The sequence below is a fragment of the Onychostoma macrolepis genome, chromosome 02 (genome assembly GCF_012432095.1).
Source record: "Onychostoma macrolepis isolate SWU-2019 chromosome 02, ASM1243209v1, whole genome shotgun sequence".
Lineage (NCBI taxonomy): Eukaryota > Metazoa > Chordata > Actinopteri > Cypriniformes > Cyprinidae > Onychostoma > Onychostoma macrolepis.
The window spans coordinates 33,368,966-33,389,071 of record NC_081156.1 but is presented as its reverse complement, the minus strand read 5'-3'; the positions used below and the strand labels follow the sequence as shown (position 1 = coordinate 33,389,071).

The 20,106-nt window shown below is 38.0% G+C and overlaps 1 protein-coding gene across 4 annotated transcripts in view; it reads left to right on the top strand.

The window, feature by feature from the left end:
• The window catches only part of LOC131531932 (piezo-type mechanosensitive ion channel component 2), a 99,247-nt gene that overhangs the window by 10,735 nt on the left and 68,406 nt on the right, over positions 1-20,106 (top strand). For all 4 annotated transcript variants that reach the window (XM_058763139.1, XM_058763149.1, XM_058763155.1 and 1 more), the window contains 3 exons: positions 3,767-3,892; positions 15,144-15,186; positions 19,687-19,849. In XM_058763139.1, coding sequence (XP_058619122.1) covers positions 3,767-3,892; positions 15,144-15,186; positions 19,687-19,849 — 332 coding nt within the window. The remainder of the gene's footprint in view (positions 1-3,766; positions 3,893-15,143; positions 15,187-19,686; positions 19,850-20,106) is intronic.

The window sequence follows — 20,106 nt, the reverse complement described above, 5'->3', positions numbered from 1 at the left end:
AAAAGGAGAAGGTTTCAAAGTGTTGTTGGTTTTGGCGAGTGTTTTATCAGTGATGTCTGAAGCTGTGTGAGATATTGGCTGTATTTTTATGTAATGTGATCTAAACACTGGGGTGAGTCAATGTCTTCTGTCACCTTCTGTTAAGTGTACACCATTACATGCACTGGGAATATAGATAAGGGAGGTTTTTTTGTCATATTTATCTTGGCTTGATTCATCTTTGTCTGAGATTTATGCCATAATGACAAAGCACAGTAATATTAGGGGCCTCATAGACCATAATGCTGTATATGATAAAATAATAATCGTAAAAGATGGTGTTTTAACCCATTTAGCAGATGATATTAAAGCTTCACCTCTGTCTTCAATCACTGTTTTAGAAGGTGATTTTAATCCAATACATTTACAAATTTGACAGATGCTTTTAGCAATGAATTCCACATTTCTATATGCCCAAATGCTCTTGAAGGAGTTTCTGAGACATCTTCCCACAGGACATTTGAAGCATGCTATTACTTATAAGTTGTTAACTATGTTTTTGAGGTTTTAACCCTATAAAGCCTACTGTATCATATTGGATAGATGAATTTGTAAGGCCTCTAAATGATCAACATGATCGAAAGTTTGCTGAAAAGCCTGTCTCACACAATCTACTCCATGCCTTCTGTCATCTGATTGATGGTTTTTCAGTTTTTTAGTCTTTTAGTGTAATTGTACAAACAAACGTGCACCTTCAGCTCGTGCTTCACGTGTCTTTTTGCTGTTGAATCTTCACTCATTTTTATAAACTAAATGTAAGAATAAGTTTGATATTGTTAGTAATATTTCCAGATGAACACTTACTGGAATGAAGCAGCTTCACTTTACTTGATTATCCATTTATTAAAAAAATCTTGAGTCTCAAATATGAACGTTTATTTGTTCGTCTCTCAATCATCATTGGATTGCATTGCATTATATGTTTTGATCATTTAAATATCATCTTACTTAGACATATTATTGGAGATATAGAGGGATATTTCTATCATTTTCTGCTCCAGTGTCACATATATCTCATTGATTTAAATTACAAGCATCAGAGTTAGTTTTTGGCCCTATAAATAGGCAGAGGTGGCAAAAACTGCACAGTCAATTGAACGTTTACGGCAGTCAGGAGAGATGCAGTTAGCGTTTTTTTTTACCTTGTTGTCCTCCTCATACTTGCTTTTTATTTGATAGGGATGAGATATATGTGACGTGAGTGAGTGTTTTGGCGGAGATCTGCACCCATGGTGCTCGCTAAACTACGCATTAACAACCCCTTCCTCCTGTTAGGGGGGAAATTAGCTCAAATTGTTGAGCACACTGTGTTTTATAGAGTAAATCAGGACAAGCCATATCCCCGGCCCAGGACAGATCTCGCAGCTAGCATCTGGCAGTGCTTCTCACCGTCTGGTTTCTTACGATTATGTCTCACTTGTGGCTAAAATGATCTCCATTAGGAGGCATTACATATGATGGGCTGCACAGCCGCGCTCGGGCCTGTGCCGCATCGGAAAATATCGATTGTTGGTAGAGAAAAACACTCTAAAAATACTTTAATACTTCATTTGACCTTGGTGTTATGCTATTTGAGAGTGCTAAAACAAAGAGGCTCTCACGATTAGCTGCTGTTCGTCTTGTAAGAACAACACCGGACGCCTGTGCTGAGGGAAATTAGCAACACGAACTCCATTAGTGTCATCTCAAATAGCATTAAAACACATGTGAAGCATTAAACATGCATTGCACACATTCATGTTTTCATTCAAACCCAAGTAGATATTGTGATTTTCATTAAATAAAGAGCTTTAATTTGCTTCTTTGGCCTGAAACTTGTTTGTTCAAATGTTGTGTAACACTTTGGAAGCCCTGGTTTGACAAGTTCTGAATGTTGCATCCCTGCGGGTCTTTAAAAATGTTTTTAATTCACTTGAAATTTAAGGTCATAAAAAGCCTTAAATTGTATAACAAAAGGTCTTAAGTTTAGGGATGGAAAAACAGGAAATGCAGTACGACCTAATGTAATGATTACACGTCAGAAGGCAATGACTGAAGTAAATAATTCACATGCATATTTCAAAGTCAAAACGTGGCACTTTTTTGCAGGCTTGTGCTGTTAAAACCATTTGCAATCAGTGAATAGGACTGCACATTTATGATATGCATATGATCTACTGTTGATGAATTAAGGTTTACATTATGGTGTTTATATTGTAATACGTTGTAGATAATTATTAGAAAGTTTTATTTCCCTCATATTTTGAAATGAGCAGCTGGACATAGCATAGACATTTCATAATAAGAGTCCCACTGTAGTTTGTGCTAGTTTAGAATTAGTTCTGCATTATGCATACAGTCTTTCTTTTTTCTGGTTATTATTGTACAGTTTTTACTAGTATTGGCACAATAATATGTGTATTGCCTTTCTTTGAACACATTATTATCGTATCAGCAAATCCCCTATGAGCAGGGGCGGACTTAGTGATTTGGAGGCCCTAAGCAAATTCCAGGTATGGGGCCCCCATACAATAACTATGTGTCCTTTTATGCTTAACCCCTATTTTGCTTGCTCGCTCTTGTTTTTAGTTTATTTATCCCTTCACAACCAGTAATTAGTCAACTTGCTGTTGTTCTAAAGCCAAATTAGGCTACCTTATTTTTTTGTTTTTTTCAGATCACAAAAGGAAGACATTATCAAAAAATAAAGAAAGAAATAAAAAAAGAAAAGAAAAATGCGTGCACTTGTCTATTTAATAAATTGTAAAAATGTTCAATCTTTTTACAAACATAAAACTATCCCTTGCAACTCATTCCATATTCCAAGTGTTTATAACCCTTATTTTGCTTGCTCGCTCTAGTTTATAGTTTATTTGTACCGTCACAACCAGTAATTTGTCAACCTGATGCTGTTCTAAAGCCAAATTTGGCTACCTTATTTTTTGAGATTACAAATGAAGACATTATCCAAAAAAAAACAAACAAAACAAACAAAATTCCAATCTTTTTACAAACATAAAATTATCCCAGGCAACTCATTATATATTCCAAGTGTTCTGAAGGCATACTGTAGAATTTGCCGAGAAAAAAATCGAAAATGAAAATGAATCTCCAGTCATTGCATTCATGTGCGCGGCAGTTCGCGCCAGTGCGCCTAGGAGAAGCACACAAGAGAGTCATTTTGAAACATCAAGATAAATAAAATTGTGACTTGAAACACAATACTTTCTTTACTGAGGTGAATTTCTGTTCTGAGACAGTCAGACAGCCTAGAATGCGCGCAAAGAGCGCTCCCTCATAATCACTATAGCAGTCTCTCACTTAAATTCATTGCGATCTCACAACGTTCCGTTAATAAGCTCTACACTGCACAATGAATCTCTTATTTACATCGTATCTACACTTTGTTATAATGAGATGATCCCCGACCTTGCAGAACTCGCAGCACTTGACAAAAACTCGGCATTTTGATCGGTAAGTGGATTCTAACTTAAACACTTCTGGTCACTGCGTTCAAGAAATCAGCGCACATGTCTGTGAACGGCTACACTGCTCAACGCTGCAGATATGTTTCGCCAATATCAGATGGGGCCCCCTGATTCCACGGGGCCCTAAGCGGCCGCTTACCTCGCTTATTGGTTAAATCCGCCCCTGCCTATGAGTTAGGTGATAATATGCTTAATCAGCATGTCAGACACAAATCATTACTGACCCTTGATGCTTGTTCTTGTTGCTTATTCTCTTCCAGGTTACACGGGACACTTGCTGAAGTCTTTATGCTTCTGCAGTATGACCTTCCTCTTCATCCACATCGTCTATCAAATCACCATCCACAGTTTGCTGGCTGCAAACTCTATTGATTCTGAATTCAACTGTAAGTTATGCTTCCTTTCAAAAAGGAATATACAGAGTATTCAAAAGGGTTCATCAAGGTTGCCATAAGTTCATGCATGCACCGTAGTACATGTTGGTGACTGGGAAGTTTTGCATGCAGAATTATGAAACTACTAGCAGATTAAAAATTGTAGCTTTTATTATTTTATTTTATGTTATTTTAATAAATTAATATTTATTTAGTTTGAATGTTTAGATTATTTTTGTATCTATTTAACTTTTTTATTTGATTATTTTTAATCTAAATAGCATTGTTTAATTTTTTTATTTCTTTTTTTTTTGTTTCTTTTTTTATTATTTCATTATGTTTTATTTCATATTCATGTTTTATTTTATTTTATTTTTGAATGAAATGTCACTCATACAGCATATGACTGTAAAACCCTTCTGGCACATAGAGACCCCAGGCAATAAGTGTTTAATGAAGCTTTATGTACGTTTGTGTGACTGTGAAACGGCCCTTCAGGCTGCATGAACTCACTGTTTGATAGTAAAGCAAATTAGGATCAGTGTTGCGCGAGTCGGTCACACATCAGTAGAAGAAACGTAATCCTTCTTAGTCTTCGTGTCTGTGAATAAGGACTGTGAAGAAGTCTAGAGTGTTCAGAGGAGGACAGAGTCTTGCTCAGGGTCACTGACCTCAGAGGTGTTAGTGACCTCTGCATCGCTCCACTGACCACTTTCTGCTGACCATAGTTATTTTATCATTGTACTGCCAGCAATGAATTACAGACCAATGAAGGAGAAAAATTGACAATATTTCTCTCTGACAGCTGACACAGGGGAACATTAGATTGAGATGTTGGCATTTATAACCTCAAAATCAGCTAAAAATTACCATAATGACCAAATTACCATTATTACAATATTTTTCTTCTCAGTAATCTTCTCAGTTACTGTTTTTGATACTTTGGAAATATTGTATCTGAAACATTCATGCCAAAAATGAACATGAAAAGAATAGCATAGGAAAACTATGCTTTATGCGATGGGTTTCTCATTTTAAACAGGAACAGCATTATATATGCATTTTAATTGAATCCACATTTAATGTGCTGGAAAAGTCGTGCATGTGTCAAATCAAGAAGAGATGTTTTGTATGTCTACTTTAACTTTAAATAACCGTACGGGAGGCTTATGGGAAATGTGCCACTTAGATTTGTCTTTGCCCTTGTTCTCATCTGAACAATGAAAACATTACTCACGTCCCTCTGAGACTGGAGACTATTTACTGTTTCTAATGTCTCGATTCGGGGAATGACAAAAGCGTTCAACTTTCTTATAACCCTTTTCAGAGCTGATGATCAGACATTTAATTTTGCTTGGACACTTTCACTTCTGTCCTGGTGTGACTTTTGAACTCAGTAAGTGTTCATCTGTCCATCATATAGGTCTTTATATACTTTTTTTTGTTAACAACTTTTTATTACATTTTCTTCTAGAAACAGTTGTAAAAAACAAAACGCAACTGTGCAAATTTAGAACCCGCCCCAACCCACAATAAAATAATTTTTACAAGGATTTTAGAAAATATGACACAACATTAAAAGCTGAATGGCATAAATTTACAGTTTCCACATTAGATCCATGTATACGAGAAGTTGCGAGTTCCATCGAGATAATGTCCAACAAATACACAGTCCAGGTTCGTCTGTCCATTGTGTGAGGAGGATTAGCAATTTTTTTTTTGCTGCTGTGAAAGCAGCTAACAGTAAACATCTTTGTTGGATGGACAAGGTGAAGTCCCAAAAGTCATTCATGAGAAAATGGCACAGAATCAAACATATCTCAGTACCCAACAAATATAACGGGTCCTGTGAGAGCTGAGACCAAAAAGGTGAGAAAGAGAGGCACTCCCAAAGAAACGATGTGAAAACATGCCTAAAGATCCTTGCGAACAGAGATTACTCTTAGGAGAAGACGACTGATTCATATTCAGAAAAAAAATAAGCTTGAGAGTGTGATTCCTTTGGTCCAGATCTATCTAGGATATGCGACATTACAGAATTCATATCTGCACCCAATTCAATTTCAAAATCCGAACATTTCAAGAGAAAACAGAGAAAAAGTAGGATCAGGAGTACAAGGGGCATAAACTGAAAGAAATACAATATTTCTGTTCTCCACTATTGTTTTAATATGTGTTATTCTACCATCTGTATCACAACCTTTATCTAAAATAGTCATGTTTAAAGTCTTCCGTACCAATATTAGGACACCCTTGGTTTTAGTATCTGAAGATGAGTGAGATACCACTTCATAACACCAACCATTACACCTGCGTATATCCTCCTCTTTCAAATGGGATTCTTGAACTAACACAATATCAATCCTTCTTCTTCGCAAAAAATCCAGAAAACCTGTACGTTTGTGAGGGCCATTTAGGCCATTGATATTACAACTCAGTATATTAAGGTCAGTCATAGGTATCGAACACAATTACTGCATAATAAGACAAAATACAAGTTTGAAAATAAAACCAGTTGAGTCTACCATTAAACCACCCCCCACCCTTCCTGTCACTATTAAAAACAAAAACATAAATACATTCCCATGAACTATGGCAGATCAAACCAAGAACAAACCTTGATCTGCCAGCACCCCTTAATATGGTCCGTGGCGTCAACAAAAACCTGCACATTACTGAAGCACCAACATTGGCCCCATAGTCACATATTGACTAGGTAGTATCTCTATTTAAAAAAATAAAATAAAATAAAACTAAACACATTTTTAAAAAAGGAGAGAGAGAGAGAGAAGGAATGCAACTAAAACATACATAAAATAACATCATAATCGGTAAGCAATACTGTATGCACAATGAAAGCTTCTAGTAACTATGAATTAAGAAGTGAACATTAAAGTGAACAGTGAAATACACAGTCACCTAACCATTCTCCGATTAGACAGCAAATGTCCAGCTGAAGCTCACTGAGAGTTGGTGGATAAATGGGATCTGAGAAAAACTCTTGCTTCTTCTGGGGAGTATAGCATTTTAGGTTCACCTTGATTGAGAATGACCTTCAGCGTTGCAGGATAAAGAAGAAAATTCTGGATACCAGCTTCTCTCATTTCCTTCCTAACTGGTGCAAATGCACTTCTTCTTTTTGCGGTGACCGGAGAAAAATCTGGAAAAAACGACAGCATTGCTCTGTTTTCACCGGGGCGTGAAGTCTGGCGGCCCACAAAATGAGCTCCCTGTCCATGTACTGCAACAGTTTAAAGATGAAAACCCATGGTTTAGCGAACCCATGGATCTGAGGAGAGCCTTGTGAACACGCAATGCGCTCGCTCCTTCAAGAGACGGGAGCCACGTCGGTAGCGATCTTTTAAAAAGCCCATTGGGTCGTCCTTTTCGGAACCTTCAGGCAATCCGACCAGACGCAGATTGTTGCTCCTATTGCGATCCTGTAAGTCCACAACCTGTTGCTTGGGTGCGGCTACTCGCCTATCGTGATCTGCGACAACTTTCTTTTGTTCTCTCATCTCCCCTGTAAGAAGATCCAATTTAGAGCATAGCGACTGAACAACTGACATGTGAGAAGTGAACTCGTTTCGCATTGCCATCAACTCGGTTCTTAGAATGTCCTCAAAGTGTGTAACAGTGTTCGCCATCTTGTCCACCATATCACTCACAATCAGTAGCTTGGATTTCTTCCTAATCGGAGAAGTCGACGGAGACAACTCCTGCTGTTTCCGATTGTATGCCATCAGGGAAAGTCTTATTAATGAATAAAGCTTTAAATAAAACGAAAAAAAAAAAGAAAAAAAAAAATGGGCCAAACGCACGGAGCTCTACTCAAGTGCGACTAGGTTCATGAGCACGTCACGTGACTCAGGTCTTTATATACTTGGTAAAATATTAAACTCAATCATATTAGATTTATTTTATGTCACATTTAGGTGAGCTTAAATGTGTCTAACTAGCATCTCTACCCCTGCCGTTTTAACATTTAATCCCTAAAATGTACTAGTATCTATTTTAATGCTACTGAAACTTATTTTGTTAGCTTCTGGTATCTATTCCATTAAGTACTAGTACTTATTTATTAGCTGCTGCTTATCATTTAGCTACTACTAACTTTTGACTAGCATAATAAGATTTGTTATGAGTAGCAATTACAACAGATATTAGTGTCTAATAAATAAGTTCTAAACCTAATGATTAACTACTAGAATCTACTAGTATCTGATCAAAAGTAATAGTGGTAACACTTTAGTTTAGGGACCAATTCTCACTATTAACTAGTTGCTTACTAGCATGAATATTGGCTGTTTATTAGTAACTACAAAACACATGCTCTCTGCATAACCATTGTCCACATCCCTTAATCTTACCAAGTAACTATTAACTATTAATGAGCAGTAATTATGAGTTTACTGAGGCAAAATCATAGTTGATTTGAATCATAGTGAATCCTTGAATCCTTAATAGTGAGAATTGGACCTTAAAATAAAGTGTAACTGTAATAGTTACACTGTAATAGTTACACCTCCCAGTCCTGAGCCCTCGCGTTGAGATGATTGGCTCCTCGGCACGGGCCGTGGCTCGCGACCACGTCCTGCCCTGGTTCCTTTCTTCCCGGAAGTGCACGAGGAGCTGATGAAGTCGAAGATGTCCCCTTTTTACGGCCAAAAGCAGCTTGTCTGCCTCCCCCATCCTCGGTACCCTCGATGGTGTTGCTGCTAGGGGGTACGTTGACATTCCTCAGGTGGAGAGTGTGGTTGCGGTGCACCTGTGCCTGCAAAACGCCGCCACTTGGAGGAATCGTCCTCGTCTCCCGTCCAAAGCCTGTAAGCTGATGGCCGCTCTCACGGCCAAAGCTTACAGTGCTGCGGGCCAAACCGCCTCTGCTCTGCATGCCATGGCTATCCTGCGAGTACACCAAGCCAAGGCATTAAAATGCACTAGGGTAGTACCAACCTGAGATTGAAGCAGGAACTGCACTCGGCGACTGACCTCGCCCTATGGGTGACGGAAGTCACAGCGCAGTCCCTCGGGAACGCGATGCCCACGCTTGTGGTCCAAGGGAGCATCTATGGCTCAGCCTTGCTGAGAGGAGCGATGTCGACAAAGTGCGCTTTCTCGACCCTCTCGTCTTCCAGGCTGGACTGTTCGGTGACACTGTCGAGGGCTGTGCCCAGAGCTGCTCCGCCCATTGCGGAATCATCACCTAGACTGGCGCGTTGAGCCTCTCACTGGTACGCGGCGCCCCCCGTGTTCCAGCTGACCCCGATATCATCCAGGGAGGCGATAAAGCGGCCCTAAAACGGGCAACCTGGAGATGTGGGAAGCTGCTCGATCTCAGGAGATGGCGAGGACAGCGCCTCTCCTTCCCCCGAAGGAGGGCAGGGGGAGAAGTCATTCTGTTCCGCCGCTGGCTCAAGGGTAACCACTTTGTCAAAGAAAGAGCAATTTCCCTTTCCTCCGGGTTCTCAGGCTTGCGGGCTGACAGTGTGTGATGCACTGCCTCCCCATTCTCGCCTGCGACGCCCCCTCTTGCCAGCAGCCAAGTGATTGCGGTTGGGAGACGCGATGCCTCTCCACGCATCTCTGGCCAGTCCCCCCGGGGACCTGGGGAATTCGGTAGGGATGTGTCAGAACGCAACGCCTTCTGTACCATCCACTTCTGCTCCCCTCCGCTGCACCACCGCGGGTATGTCAATTGTCCCTTTGGTGCCACTTGCATGGAGTTTGGGGGCGTGGCTTGTGCTGCCAAACCCGTCCTGCTGGCTCATTCGCACAATCCGACTCGGCTAAAAGATTCAGTTTGCCAGTCGACCTCCCAAGCTCAGCAGTGCTCTCAAGACTTCGGTGGCAGTCTGAGACGCACTTGTCTTGTGCGAGGAGATTGCTGTCCTCCTGGCAAAGGATGCAATCGAGCCAGTCCCTCCAGCCGAGATGAGGCAGGGGTTTTACAGCCCTTACTTCATCGAGAACAGTTGTGCAATCACAGGGACCTGGTGCTCTGGCACCTCAGCCAGTTGGGGCTTCAGGTCAACTGGGAAAAGAGCAAGCTCTCCCCCATGCAGAGAAACTCTTTTCTCAGTATGGAGTTAGACTCGGTGAGTGTGGTGGCGCGTCTCTCCAACGAGTGCGCCCAGTCCATGCTGACCTGCCTGAGTTTCTTCAGAGGCAGGATGGTGCTACCACTGAAACACTTTCAGAGGCTCCTGGGGCATATGGCATCCGCAGCCGCAGTCTCGCCGCTCGGACCACTTCAGCACAGGTTACACTCCCGAGTCCCGAGATGGGCATGTCGCCGTAGTACAGTTCGCGTGACGGTCACATCAACACGTTGCCGCTCATTCAGCCCCTGGACGGACCTTGTCCTTCTACTGGTCGAAGTACCCTTAGAACAAGTGTCTCGGCATGTCGTTGTCACGATGGATGCCTCCAGTGCAGGCTGGTGCGCTACATGCAACGGGCAGGCAGTCTCAGGGTTCTGGACAGGGCCTCGACTACTTTGGCACATCAACTGCCTCGAGTTGCTGGCAGTGCTACTAGCCTTGCAGCGGTCCGGCCGTACATCAACTGGCAGCAGCCACCTTGAAAGCGTATGTGCTATCGCGTATGTGCTATGCTATCGCGTATGTGCTATGCTATCGCAGCACATCATGTTGCAGTGGACGGCTGGTCCCTGGGAAAGCACAATCTCATCGTCTGGTTCCTGAGGGGTGCCAGAAGGTTAAATCCTCCTAGGCCACCCCTGGTGCCCTCCTGGGATCTCTCTATCATCCTGGCTGGACTTCAGAGGGGTCCCTTTGAGCCGCTGGACTCAGTTGAGCTGAAGTTCCTGTCTGCTAAGACAGCGTTCCTGACTGCGCTCACTTCCATCAAGAGGGTCGGGGACCTCCAAGTATTTTCGGTGAGCAAAGAGTGCCTTGTAATCGGGCCGGACTACTCTCACATTGTCCTGAGACCCCAGCCTGGATACGTGCCCAAGGTTCCCACCACGTTCTTCCGTGATCAGGTGGTGAACCTGCAAGCACTGCCCTAGAGGCAGACCCAGCCTTGGTGTCAAAATCCCTTCAAAATTCTGTGCTAAAAGGAACAGCGGCTTGGCTATCTCCAGCAGCGATGTACTCACCTGTGGTCCCTGTGGGTACCAAGGTCAGCAAATTTGCGCTGGGGCGATGGGAAGGTTACGACCTTTGCATGGCATTTGTCTGTCACGCGCTTGCTTGTCAACATTTGTAATGCCATAAGGTTGTGACGGGGTTCAGGTTGTGGCGCTTTCCATGGACCCCTAATGTCGTCACGACATAACGTCTCCGTTCCCTCCATCAGGGAACGAGGGTTACATACGTAACCGAGACGTTTCCATAACCCAAAAATACCATGTTATTGTCACTTTTTGTCATTTTGTATATGTTTAAATGACGTGTGGTGGCTCATACCAACTTAATTGTATTAACAAAAACTAGTTTGGGACTGCTGTTTATTCAGTGTTAGTCATATTCTTAACAGTCTTAACTATTTAATTTTTGTGAAATAAATTTGCTTTGTTTTTTATTTTAACAAATTATATATACATACTAGGGGTGTCCCCGACTAAGGATTTTCATAGTCGAATCAGAATTTTCGAATCTTGCCGATAGTCGACTGATAGTCGAATCATATGTTTGGGGGTGGGGCAAAATACATTACCAAGAGTCAAGTCAGACATTCGACAGTCATAAATACTGACGTTAACACACAGGGAAAATATATAATGGACGCCTCGCAGATACAAACGGAGTGAATAATGTTTTATGTTTTGATTAAAAGATTAACATTAAACGTCAGCGAAAAGCTAAGAATTCACAACATTTTTTACAATAGTGCTCTCTTTATAACCTTATGTATATGACAGTTATTAATGTTCTGCATTTCTGTTTTGAGCTGCGCGTGCTGAATGACCAGTAGAATTAATCATTTGATAGAAGGTTTTTAATCAATGGGATTTAACTCATTTATCTCATATAAAATACGCTTCATTATTTATACTTGTGGACGCGTTCTTGACGCAACAATGTGCAGAAACACGGGAACTAAACTCTAAAAATTCACAGCGTTTTATTATAATAGTGTTCTCATTATAATGTTATGTGTATATGACAGTCCCAGTCATAGTTATTACTATTCTGCATAGTTGTTTGTCCTGCTCGCGCTGCGCACTGAAGAGATAATCACTGTTCAATAAAGCGCTTTACTGCAGCGACTCAACCAAATGCATCTTATACAAGATAAATAATATATACACGATATATATAAACCGGCTGAAATGTTTTGAAATCACTTGTATCCTACCTGATCGAAACAAATCCTGTCTTTCACTCTGCGTCAGTTTGAATCTTGTTAAAGTTTTAAATCCTTGCCGCCAAGATGCTCCTCTGTCGGTCACGGATTATGGAAAGTTAAACTTAAATCTATAGGGGTGGTTGGATTTATTCACGCACGTTAAAATATTTATTCAAAGCGTTTTTTCTTTTCAGATTCTTATTTACAGCATTATCCTAATAGGCTGTATATTAACTTATTGGGAGAAAACCGGTAGTTCTATGTGAAATCAGACATTGAGCACCCCCATATAGCCAAAATGGTATGATCATAACACCCCTCGAATATTCGACTGTGAGATTGGGAGTCGAATCAGGCTCCTCGAATCGAAGCATCGAATCGTCGACTATTCGGGGTCACCCCTAATACATACATATATATGCATACATATACATATACATATACATACATACATACATACTGTATATATATATATATATATGTATGTATGTATGTATGTACGTACGTATATGTATACTGTATACACACACACACACACACGCACACATATATATATATATAAGTGGGTCGCGGCTTGATGACCATGGGAAAACATGGGTTCCAAGGCCAAACCAGTTGAGAACCACTGTACTAGTCAGAACTGAATGACAGATCCATGTAGAAGTCAACAGATAAAATTTGAAATATGTTAACAACAGAATAGTTACGAGTGGCTATTGAAATAAGGACTAATATCTATTTAATATGTACTAGTATCTAATTAAGTACTAGTATACATTATACTATTATTCAATGAATAAGTATTAGTGTCTAATGAATAGATACTAGTTTCTAATGAATAAGTACCAGTATCTAATAAATGAGTACTAGTATTTAATGAATGAGTAATAGTATCCAGTGAATTGGTACCGGTATCTAATGGTATTGTGTATCTAATGAATAAGTACTAGTGTCTGAAGAATGAGTACTAGTCTGGTTCCTAATGAATAGATACTAGTTTCTAATGAAAAAGTACCAGTATCTACTAAATGAGTACTAGTAATTAATTGATAAATACTAATATTTAATGAATGAGTACTAGTGTTTAATGAATGAGTAATAGTATCCAATGAATTGGTTCCAGTATCTAATGGTATTGTAGTATCTAATGAATGAGTACCAGTATCTAATCAAATATATACTAGTATTGTGTATAATGAGTACTATCCGAATGAGTATCTAATGATTAAGTACTAGTAGCTTTTAAAAAGGTACTAAGGAATACACACTAGTAGCTAAAGAATAAGCACTAGTAGCCAACAAATAAGTACTAGCTACTAACGGAATAGATACTAGTAGCTAAAAAAATAAGTACTAGTATCATAAAAAGACACTAGTATGTTTTATAGATTAGATGTTCAATTGAATGCCATAAACCTGGTAACAGTCATCATGGAGTATTAGTCAGAATGATGGTAATAATGCTGTTAGAACGAATGGTATTGTTGAATTTTGACGGGTTTCGATCTTCCTTAACGGGATGAAATGAAATCCATTCATCTTGGAGTGATGAGTGATGCATGGTGTTTTCCTTTTTTCTAAAAATAGATATTCATAATATTTGCATCCACACATTCAGTTGTCGACATTCGATTGGTGTCATTAGACAAGCATCCAGTCAGTGTAATGTTGTCCGTCAGTGTAATGTTGGGCTGAATCCAGGCAGTGAGTCTGTCTGTAAGAGACTTCAGTCTCAAAGGCTATTCAATACCTAATTACTTTCCTAATTTACTAAGAACACAGTCTGACGTATTGATTTGTGATTCCTGTAAATAATACAGACACGTCTGAAGTTGAGCTCATTTTCCTTTGTCAGCTCTAACGGATGTCAGACATTAAAGCAATAGGCCGTGCTTTACAGTGATTTTACAGTGAATATAATATTTTAATGGTTTTATTTGTGTACATCTTAGAAATCAGCTAAATAAAAGAAAAGAGAAAAGGGCAATTAAAGATAGAACAGGAGTTCTCTTTAAATACAGATAAAATACAGGTAAAATATAGATATAACACACTGTTAAAAATGTATTAATTATATCAGTGTGACGATATTGGTTTCAGTTATTTTAAATGTATGTGTTTATTTATTTATTTTAATGTTTTATTGTTACATTTTTAATTATTTCTTTATTTTGTATTTTTTATTATTTTCATTTTTAAAAAAAAGGATGAATTTTAACAAATGGTTTATATTAGATAAACATATATAACAGATTTTATTGATTTCCCCAATTTAAATCCAGTGCAATTTGCTTTTGGAATGTTATACATCAATACTCTGCTGCTTATTACTGGAAAAAAAAAATAAATACATATCAATATTTCTCTTTAAATACAAATAAAATATAACACACTAACATTAAAACGAGTATTAATTATATCAAATTGACTATATTGATATCAGTTATGTTTTATGTATTGTTTAAAAATATTTTTATTATTTAATTATATTATTTTAACACTTTAATTATTTAATTTTCTTAATCATTTATTGTTGTTTTTATTTTTTAATTAGGTTGAATTAATGATTTTAATTGTAATATTTAATATAATATTTTTTATTTTATACAACTTGTAAATCAGCTAGATAAAATAAAGAGCAAAGGGCAAGTGAAGGTATAAAAGTGCTTCTCTTTAAATAGAACGTCCTGCTCTTTTTAAAGATTACTTGTCATCTCATCACATTAATCATCTCTAGACGCATTAATTCAGTCTTCCTCAAAGTAGCTCAGAAATGACCCACAGTGACCCTGCAGTTTGACAAAGCAAATCACCTTGGCTCTTGTCATTATTTTATGAAAGCTGAGGGCACGGGTAGTTATCAGTGAATCACCCTGCGTTTTCAAAGTCAGTGTGCTGGAAAATCCTATACAATGGGTAGTAAAGCTTTATCTTTTCTATTTACCAGGTTCAGTGTGGGAGAAGTCAATACGACAGATTGGTTTTGAGAGGTGAGTCCAAGCGCTTATTTTAATCACAAGCCTATAAACTGCCTTAGAAACATTTTATGAAGGTTTTATTTCATGCCTGTTTATCAAACTCTCACATGTTGCCATTGTGAATGTGAAAGGTTTTTAATTGGAAATGTTTTTACTGCGTGAAATCTCTTGGCCTGTCTTTTACAACTGCTTCTTTATAGCAAGACACTAAACCTGCAACAAGCACTGCAAAAACATCCCCGATTATCGATTGAGTTTTTATGGAAAGCTTTGAGGAGGAAATGAGAAAGTATTGTTGCTACCAAACTTTAAAAGCAGTTTTGTGTCATTGACTGTGTTGGAAATGGAATAGCAGCATACTACATATTCTGCAGTACATACTGTATATACTACATACACTACATACTATTAAAAAAGTACAGTTGAAGTCAAAAGTTTTTCAGAATCTGCAAAATGTTAATTATTTTACCAAAATAAGAGGGTTCGTACAAAATGCATGTTATTGTTTATTTAGTACTGACCTGAATAAGATATTTCACATAAAAGATGTTTACATATAGTCCACAAGAGAAAATAATAGTTGAATTTATAAAAAAAAAAAAAAATACCCCCGATCAAAAGTTTACATCCCCTTGATTCTTAATACTGTGTTGTTACCTGAATGATCCACAGCTGTGTTTTTTTGTTTAGTGATAGTTGTTCATGAGTCCCTTGTTTGTCCTGAACTGCTGTTCATCAGAAAAAACCTTCAGGTCCAACAAATTCTTTGGTTTTCCAGCATTTTTGTGAATTTGAACCCTTGCCAACAATGACTGTATGATTTTGAGATCCATCTTTTCGCACTAAGAACAACTGAGGGACTCATATGCAACTATTACAGAAAGTTCAAACACTCACTGATGCTCCAGAAGGAAAAACCATGCATTAAGAGCCGGGGATGAAAACTTTTGAACAGAATGGAAATGTGGACATTTTTCTTATTTAGCCTAAATATCATATTTTTCATATAGTACTGCCATTCAGAGGCTACAGAAGAGACTTATATGTTTCCCAGAAGACAAAATAAGTTAAAATTCAAATTCAAAAAGTCACCCCCTGGCTCTTAATGCATGGTTTGTCCTTCTGGAGCATCAGTGAACAGTAAAAACAGAAAAATTGCGAAATATTGTTTCAATTTCAAATAACTGCTTTCTGTGAGAATCTATGTTAAAATATAAATTATTCCTGTGATCAAAGCTGAATTTTTCAGCACCATTACTCCAGTCTTCAGTGTCTAATATGCTGATTAATTGCTCAAGAAACATTTCTGATTATTATCAATGTTGAAAATAGTTGATGGAAAACTTGATACATTTTATTTTTCATAATTCTTTGAATAGAAATTTCAATAGAACAGCATATATTTAAAATAAAAATCTTTTGTAACATTCTAAAACAAAAAAAAAAATCTTACTGGCCCTAAACTTTTGTTACTGTGCCCGATGTACTTACTACAATGTACTTACTACTCTCAGCTGCTTAATCTCATCGATTTGCTTGAAAGAAAGAGTGATCATTTCCCAAGGGCCGTTCTTTTCCACCTTTCAGTCAGATATTGCAAAAAAATAAAATAAAAAAGGTTATGTTACAGTGAAATTAAACCATGTTGCAGCCAGACATTTGGGAGCCCATGGTTTGGGTTCATGTACACCTTTGAAGGTGTATGATATTTAGTTACAGGATGACTGGTCTTGTGTGCTGAATATAATTTAAATAGTTCATTTAATGAGGAATCAAATGTTTTGATATCTAAAAATGCTTAATTCTTAATTAAAAAAACTTTGTGTATGTGTCTGTGGCATAGCTAATAGTAGCCCCACCCACTATGTAAAGCTCCTCCCATTACCACGAGTAGCCCCACCCACTGTGACATCTCATTATGACTTAGAACTGTACATTAAACGTCAGATATTTTTCTGATTGTTATGATGCACAGCAGTGTCACATTGAGTATGGGCAGAGATGGCTAGAACATTATAAGATGTCAGTGTTATTTTAGTATCATGGAAATTCTGTTGTAATTGTATTACATCAATTAAAACTAAATAAAAATGAGAAACTAGTTGAAAATGATTAATAATGATAATAAATAGTAATAATGTTAATATTAATATATATATATATATATATATATATATATATATATATATTTAAATGTCTTTATAGCTCACACAAATGTATTTCAGTTTTAGTTATTTTTACACCTTACACAAATCAAAACAAGAAATGTTGGCAACTAGCTGGAAATAAATAAATAATTTATATATATAATTGTTATTTTTTATTATTTTTAGTAGCGGTGGTAGTAGTATATAAATAATAATAAATACATAACATTTTAGTTTTTTATTTTATTTTATTTCAAGTAATAATTTCAAGTTATTTTTGTTGTTGTTTTTTTGGGGTGTGGTTTTAGTTATAGTTAACTCAAATAACTCTGGTCTGTTTGTTTTTTTTTTGTTTGTTTTTTTTTTTTTTTGGAAAAACTAACATTATCAGTCAAAATAATAATAGAAAAGTACATTACCATTTAGTGATATTAGCCTTTCAAATAGTAATACAGGCCAGTGCAACTAGTATTGTTTTCTAGAAGGATATTGTTTTCCTTATGTTTATTCCCAACACACAAAATCACTTAGAAGCGTGTAATATCTTGCACACATAAGAGGGATGTGTTTTCAGTTTGAAGTACTTCAGCAAACAGAGACAGATAACATTACGCTCCACTTACACTGCGGCCAGCTGTCTGCCGTCCAGCAGCGCGGCTCCAAACTTCAGCCTCCAAACCAGCGCTTCCCTGATGAACACTAAACCCAATTAAACCTGACCCACTGTTGACAGCCCAATTTTTCAAGGCCTACCTTGATGTTTGTGTGCGCTGGTCTGAGTGTGATTGTATTAAGTGCGGTTTCCTGAGTACGGGAATCTCCACCTGCACCTTTTTCCAAGCAGTGCTGGTCGGATGGCTCGATTCACCATAAGTGGCAGGAAGTTCGGCTGTAAACTGTTTATACTAATTGACCTGTTAGTTGAGCGAAGGCATTTATCTGTGACATAACGTCCCCGCTGATGTCTCTCTGCTCCACCGACTGGCAGGGAATCATGAGCGAAAGGACTTGATGCAGGAATGTTTGAGACGTGGATGTTTAGGGTCTGAACATCATTGTTAAGAGTTAATATTAAGAACATAATTTAGTGGAAGAGAGAGATCCTGAAGACACATCCACCAAAATGGAAATGAAAATGATGCCTGTGTTTATGATATGAAAATCACAGTTAGAATTGATTCGATTTTTATTATTTTATTATGTAATTAATTTAATTTAATTTAATTTAATTTAAAAATTCTCATCCACCGATATGGAAATGATGACAAAAGTTATTGCAAAAGAAGGTGAGATGCCTGGCAGTGTAGTTTTATTTACAGTCTGCAAACAATCGCTCAGAGACGTCAAAACAGTTACATTATTTTATTATTATTATTTTTTTAAATCCTGATCCACTTAAATGGAAATGACAGTTATGGCAAAAGACAAGAGGCAGAGTTGCATTGAGGTTTACTTTTATATTTTTAATTACAATGCAAACCATCACTCACTCTGCATTTCGATAAACTCACGGCAAAGAAAAAGGACATGCTAAAATAAATTGTAAACTTTTCATCTGTTGTAAACCGAATACTTAAAATCCAGTAGTGATCTTTGTTTTGTTTTTGTTTTTTTCTTTGATACAGTAAAATCAGCTGTTTACTCAAACACTGAGTCATGCTAACGTAATATTCCTTATGTAGGATTGTATCAAACACATCTTGTGATGGCTGATGCCATATGAAACGTGCATTTCTGTTGTATTTCTAGATGCATGCATAATACACGCTTTAGTACTCCTGAAGCAACATATACTTTCTGACCGGAGGGCAAATTATATATTGTATAAGCACGTCAATCATCCATACATCTGGTTATTGTGTTCACCATATGTTTCCCTTCATAATGGCATGAATAACTGCTTTTCATTGTCTGAATGATCAACAAAACATTGGCACCTTCATTCAGACCTGTTTTGGCTAAATCCACCCGACACAGACTAAGCATTTCAGGACTTCATTTCTCTCTTGTGTGATTTTCAGAAGAACTCAGTATGTGTTTTACAAGAAATATTTATACTCTTTTAATATGGTGAAAGTCTGATTTTATTGAACTGGGTGGGGAAGCATATTAAACGGCGCACAACAGATGTGTGAGAAGCTCGAGCTGGAAAATGCTGCCGGAAAAATCGCATTCTCACAAATGTTTTCCGCCCTCACAGATGGTGTGCGGTTTAACAGGAATCCTGGCGACGCTAGTTTGTTTGTTATAGTCACAATCACCTGTAACATGTTCACGTCTGCACTTCTGTTTAAAGAGACATGTATGTGGAAGAATAATGCATATGCTTCAGTACTGTGTGCTGATGTGCTGTCTGTGTTTGTAGTGTTATCGGTGCAGATGCAGGCAATGGTATCCGAGTTTTCCTTCCGGACATTGGGATGTTCATGGCCAGTCTGTCCGTGTGGCTGCTGTGCAGAAAGCTGGTCCACAAGCGTCCCAGTGAAGAAATGGCCCAGGACAACCATGACTTTGAGCCCGAGGAGAAGGTGGGTCGGGGTTCCTGCATGCCTGGTGAATTACACGCATGCTGCTCGCGTCACACACCTGCACACAAACACTGAGCTCACGTGTCGTCCAGCTGATGGGTCTCAGGACGAATTTTCATGGAATTTGGATAGATCCATTCATGCATACAAATGCACATTGTTATTGCAAAAAGTTATTCATTCATTTTTTTAACTATTTTATTTTCATAAAAATAATTTCATAAAATTTCATGAATAAAATGTATTATTACTTTACT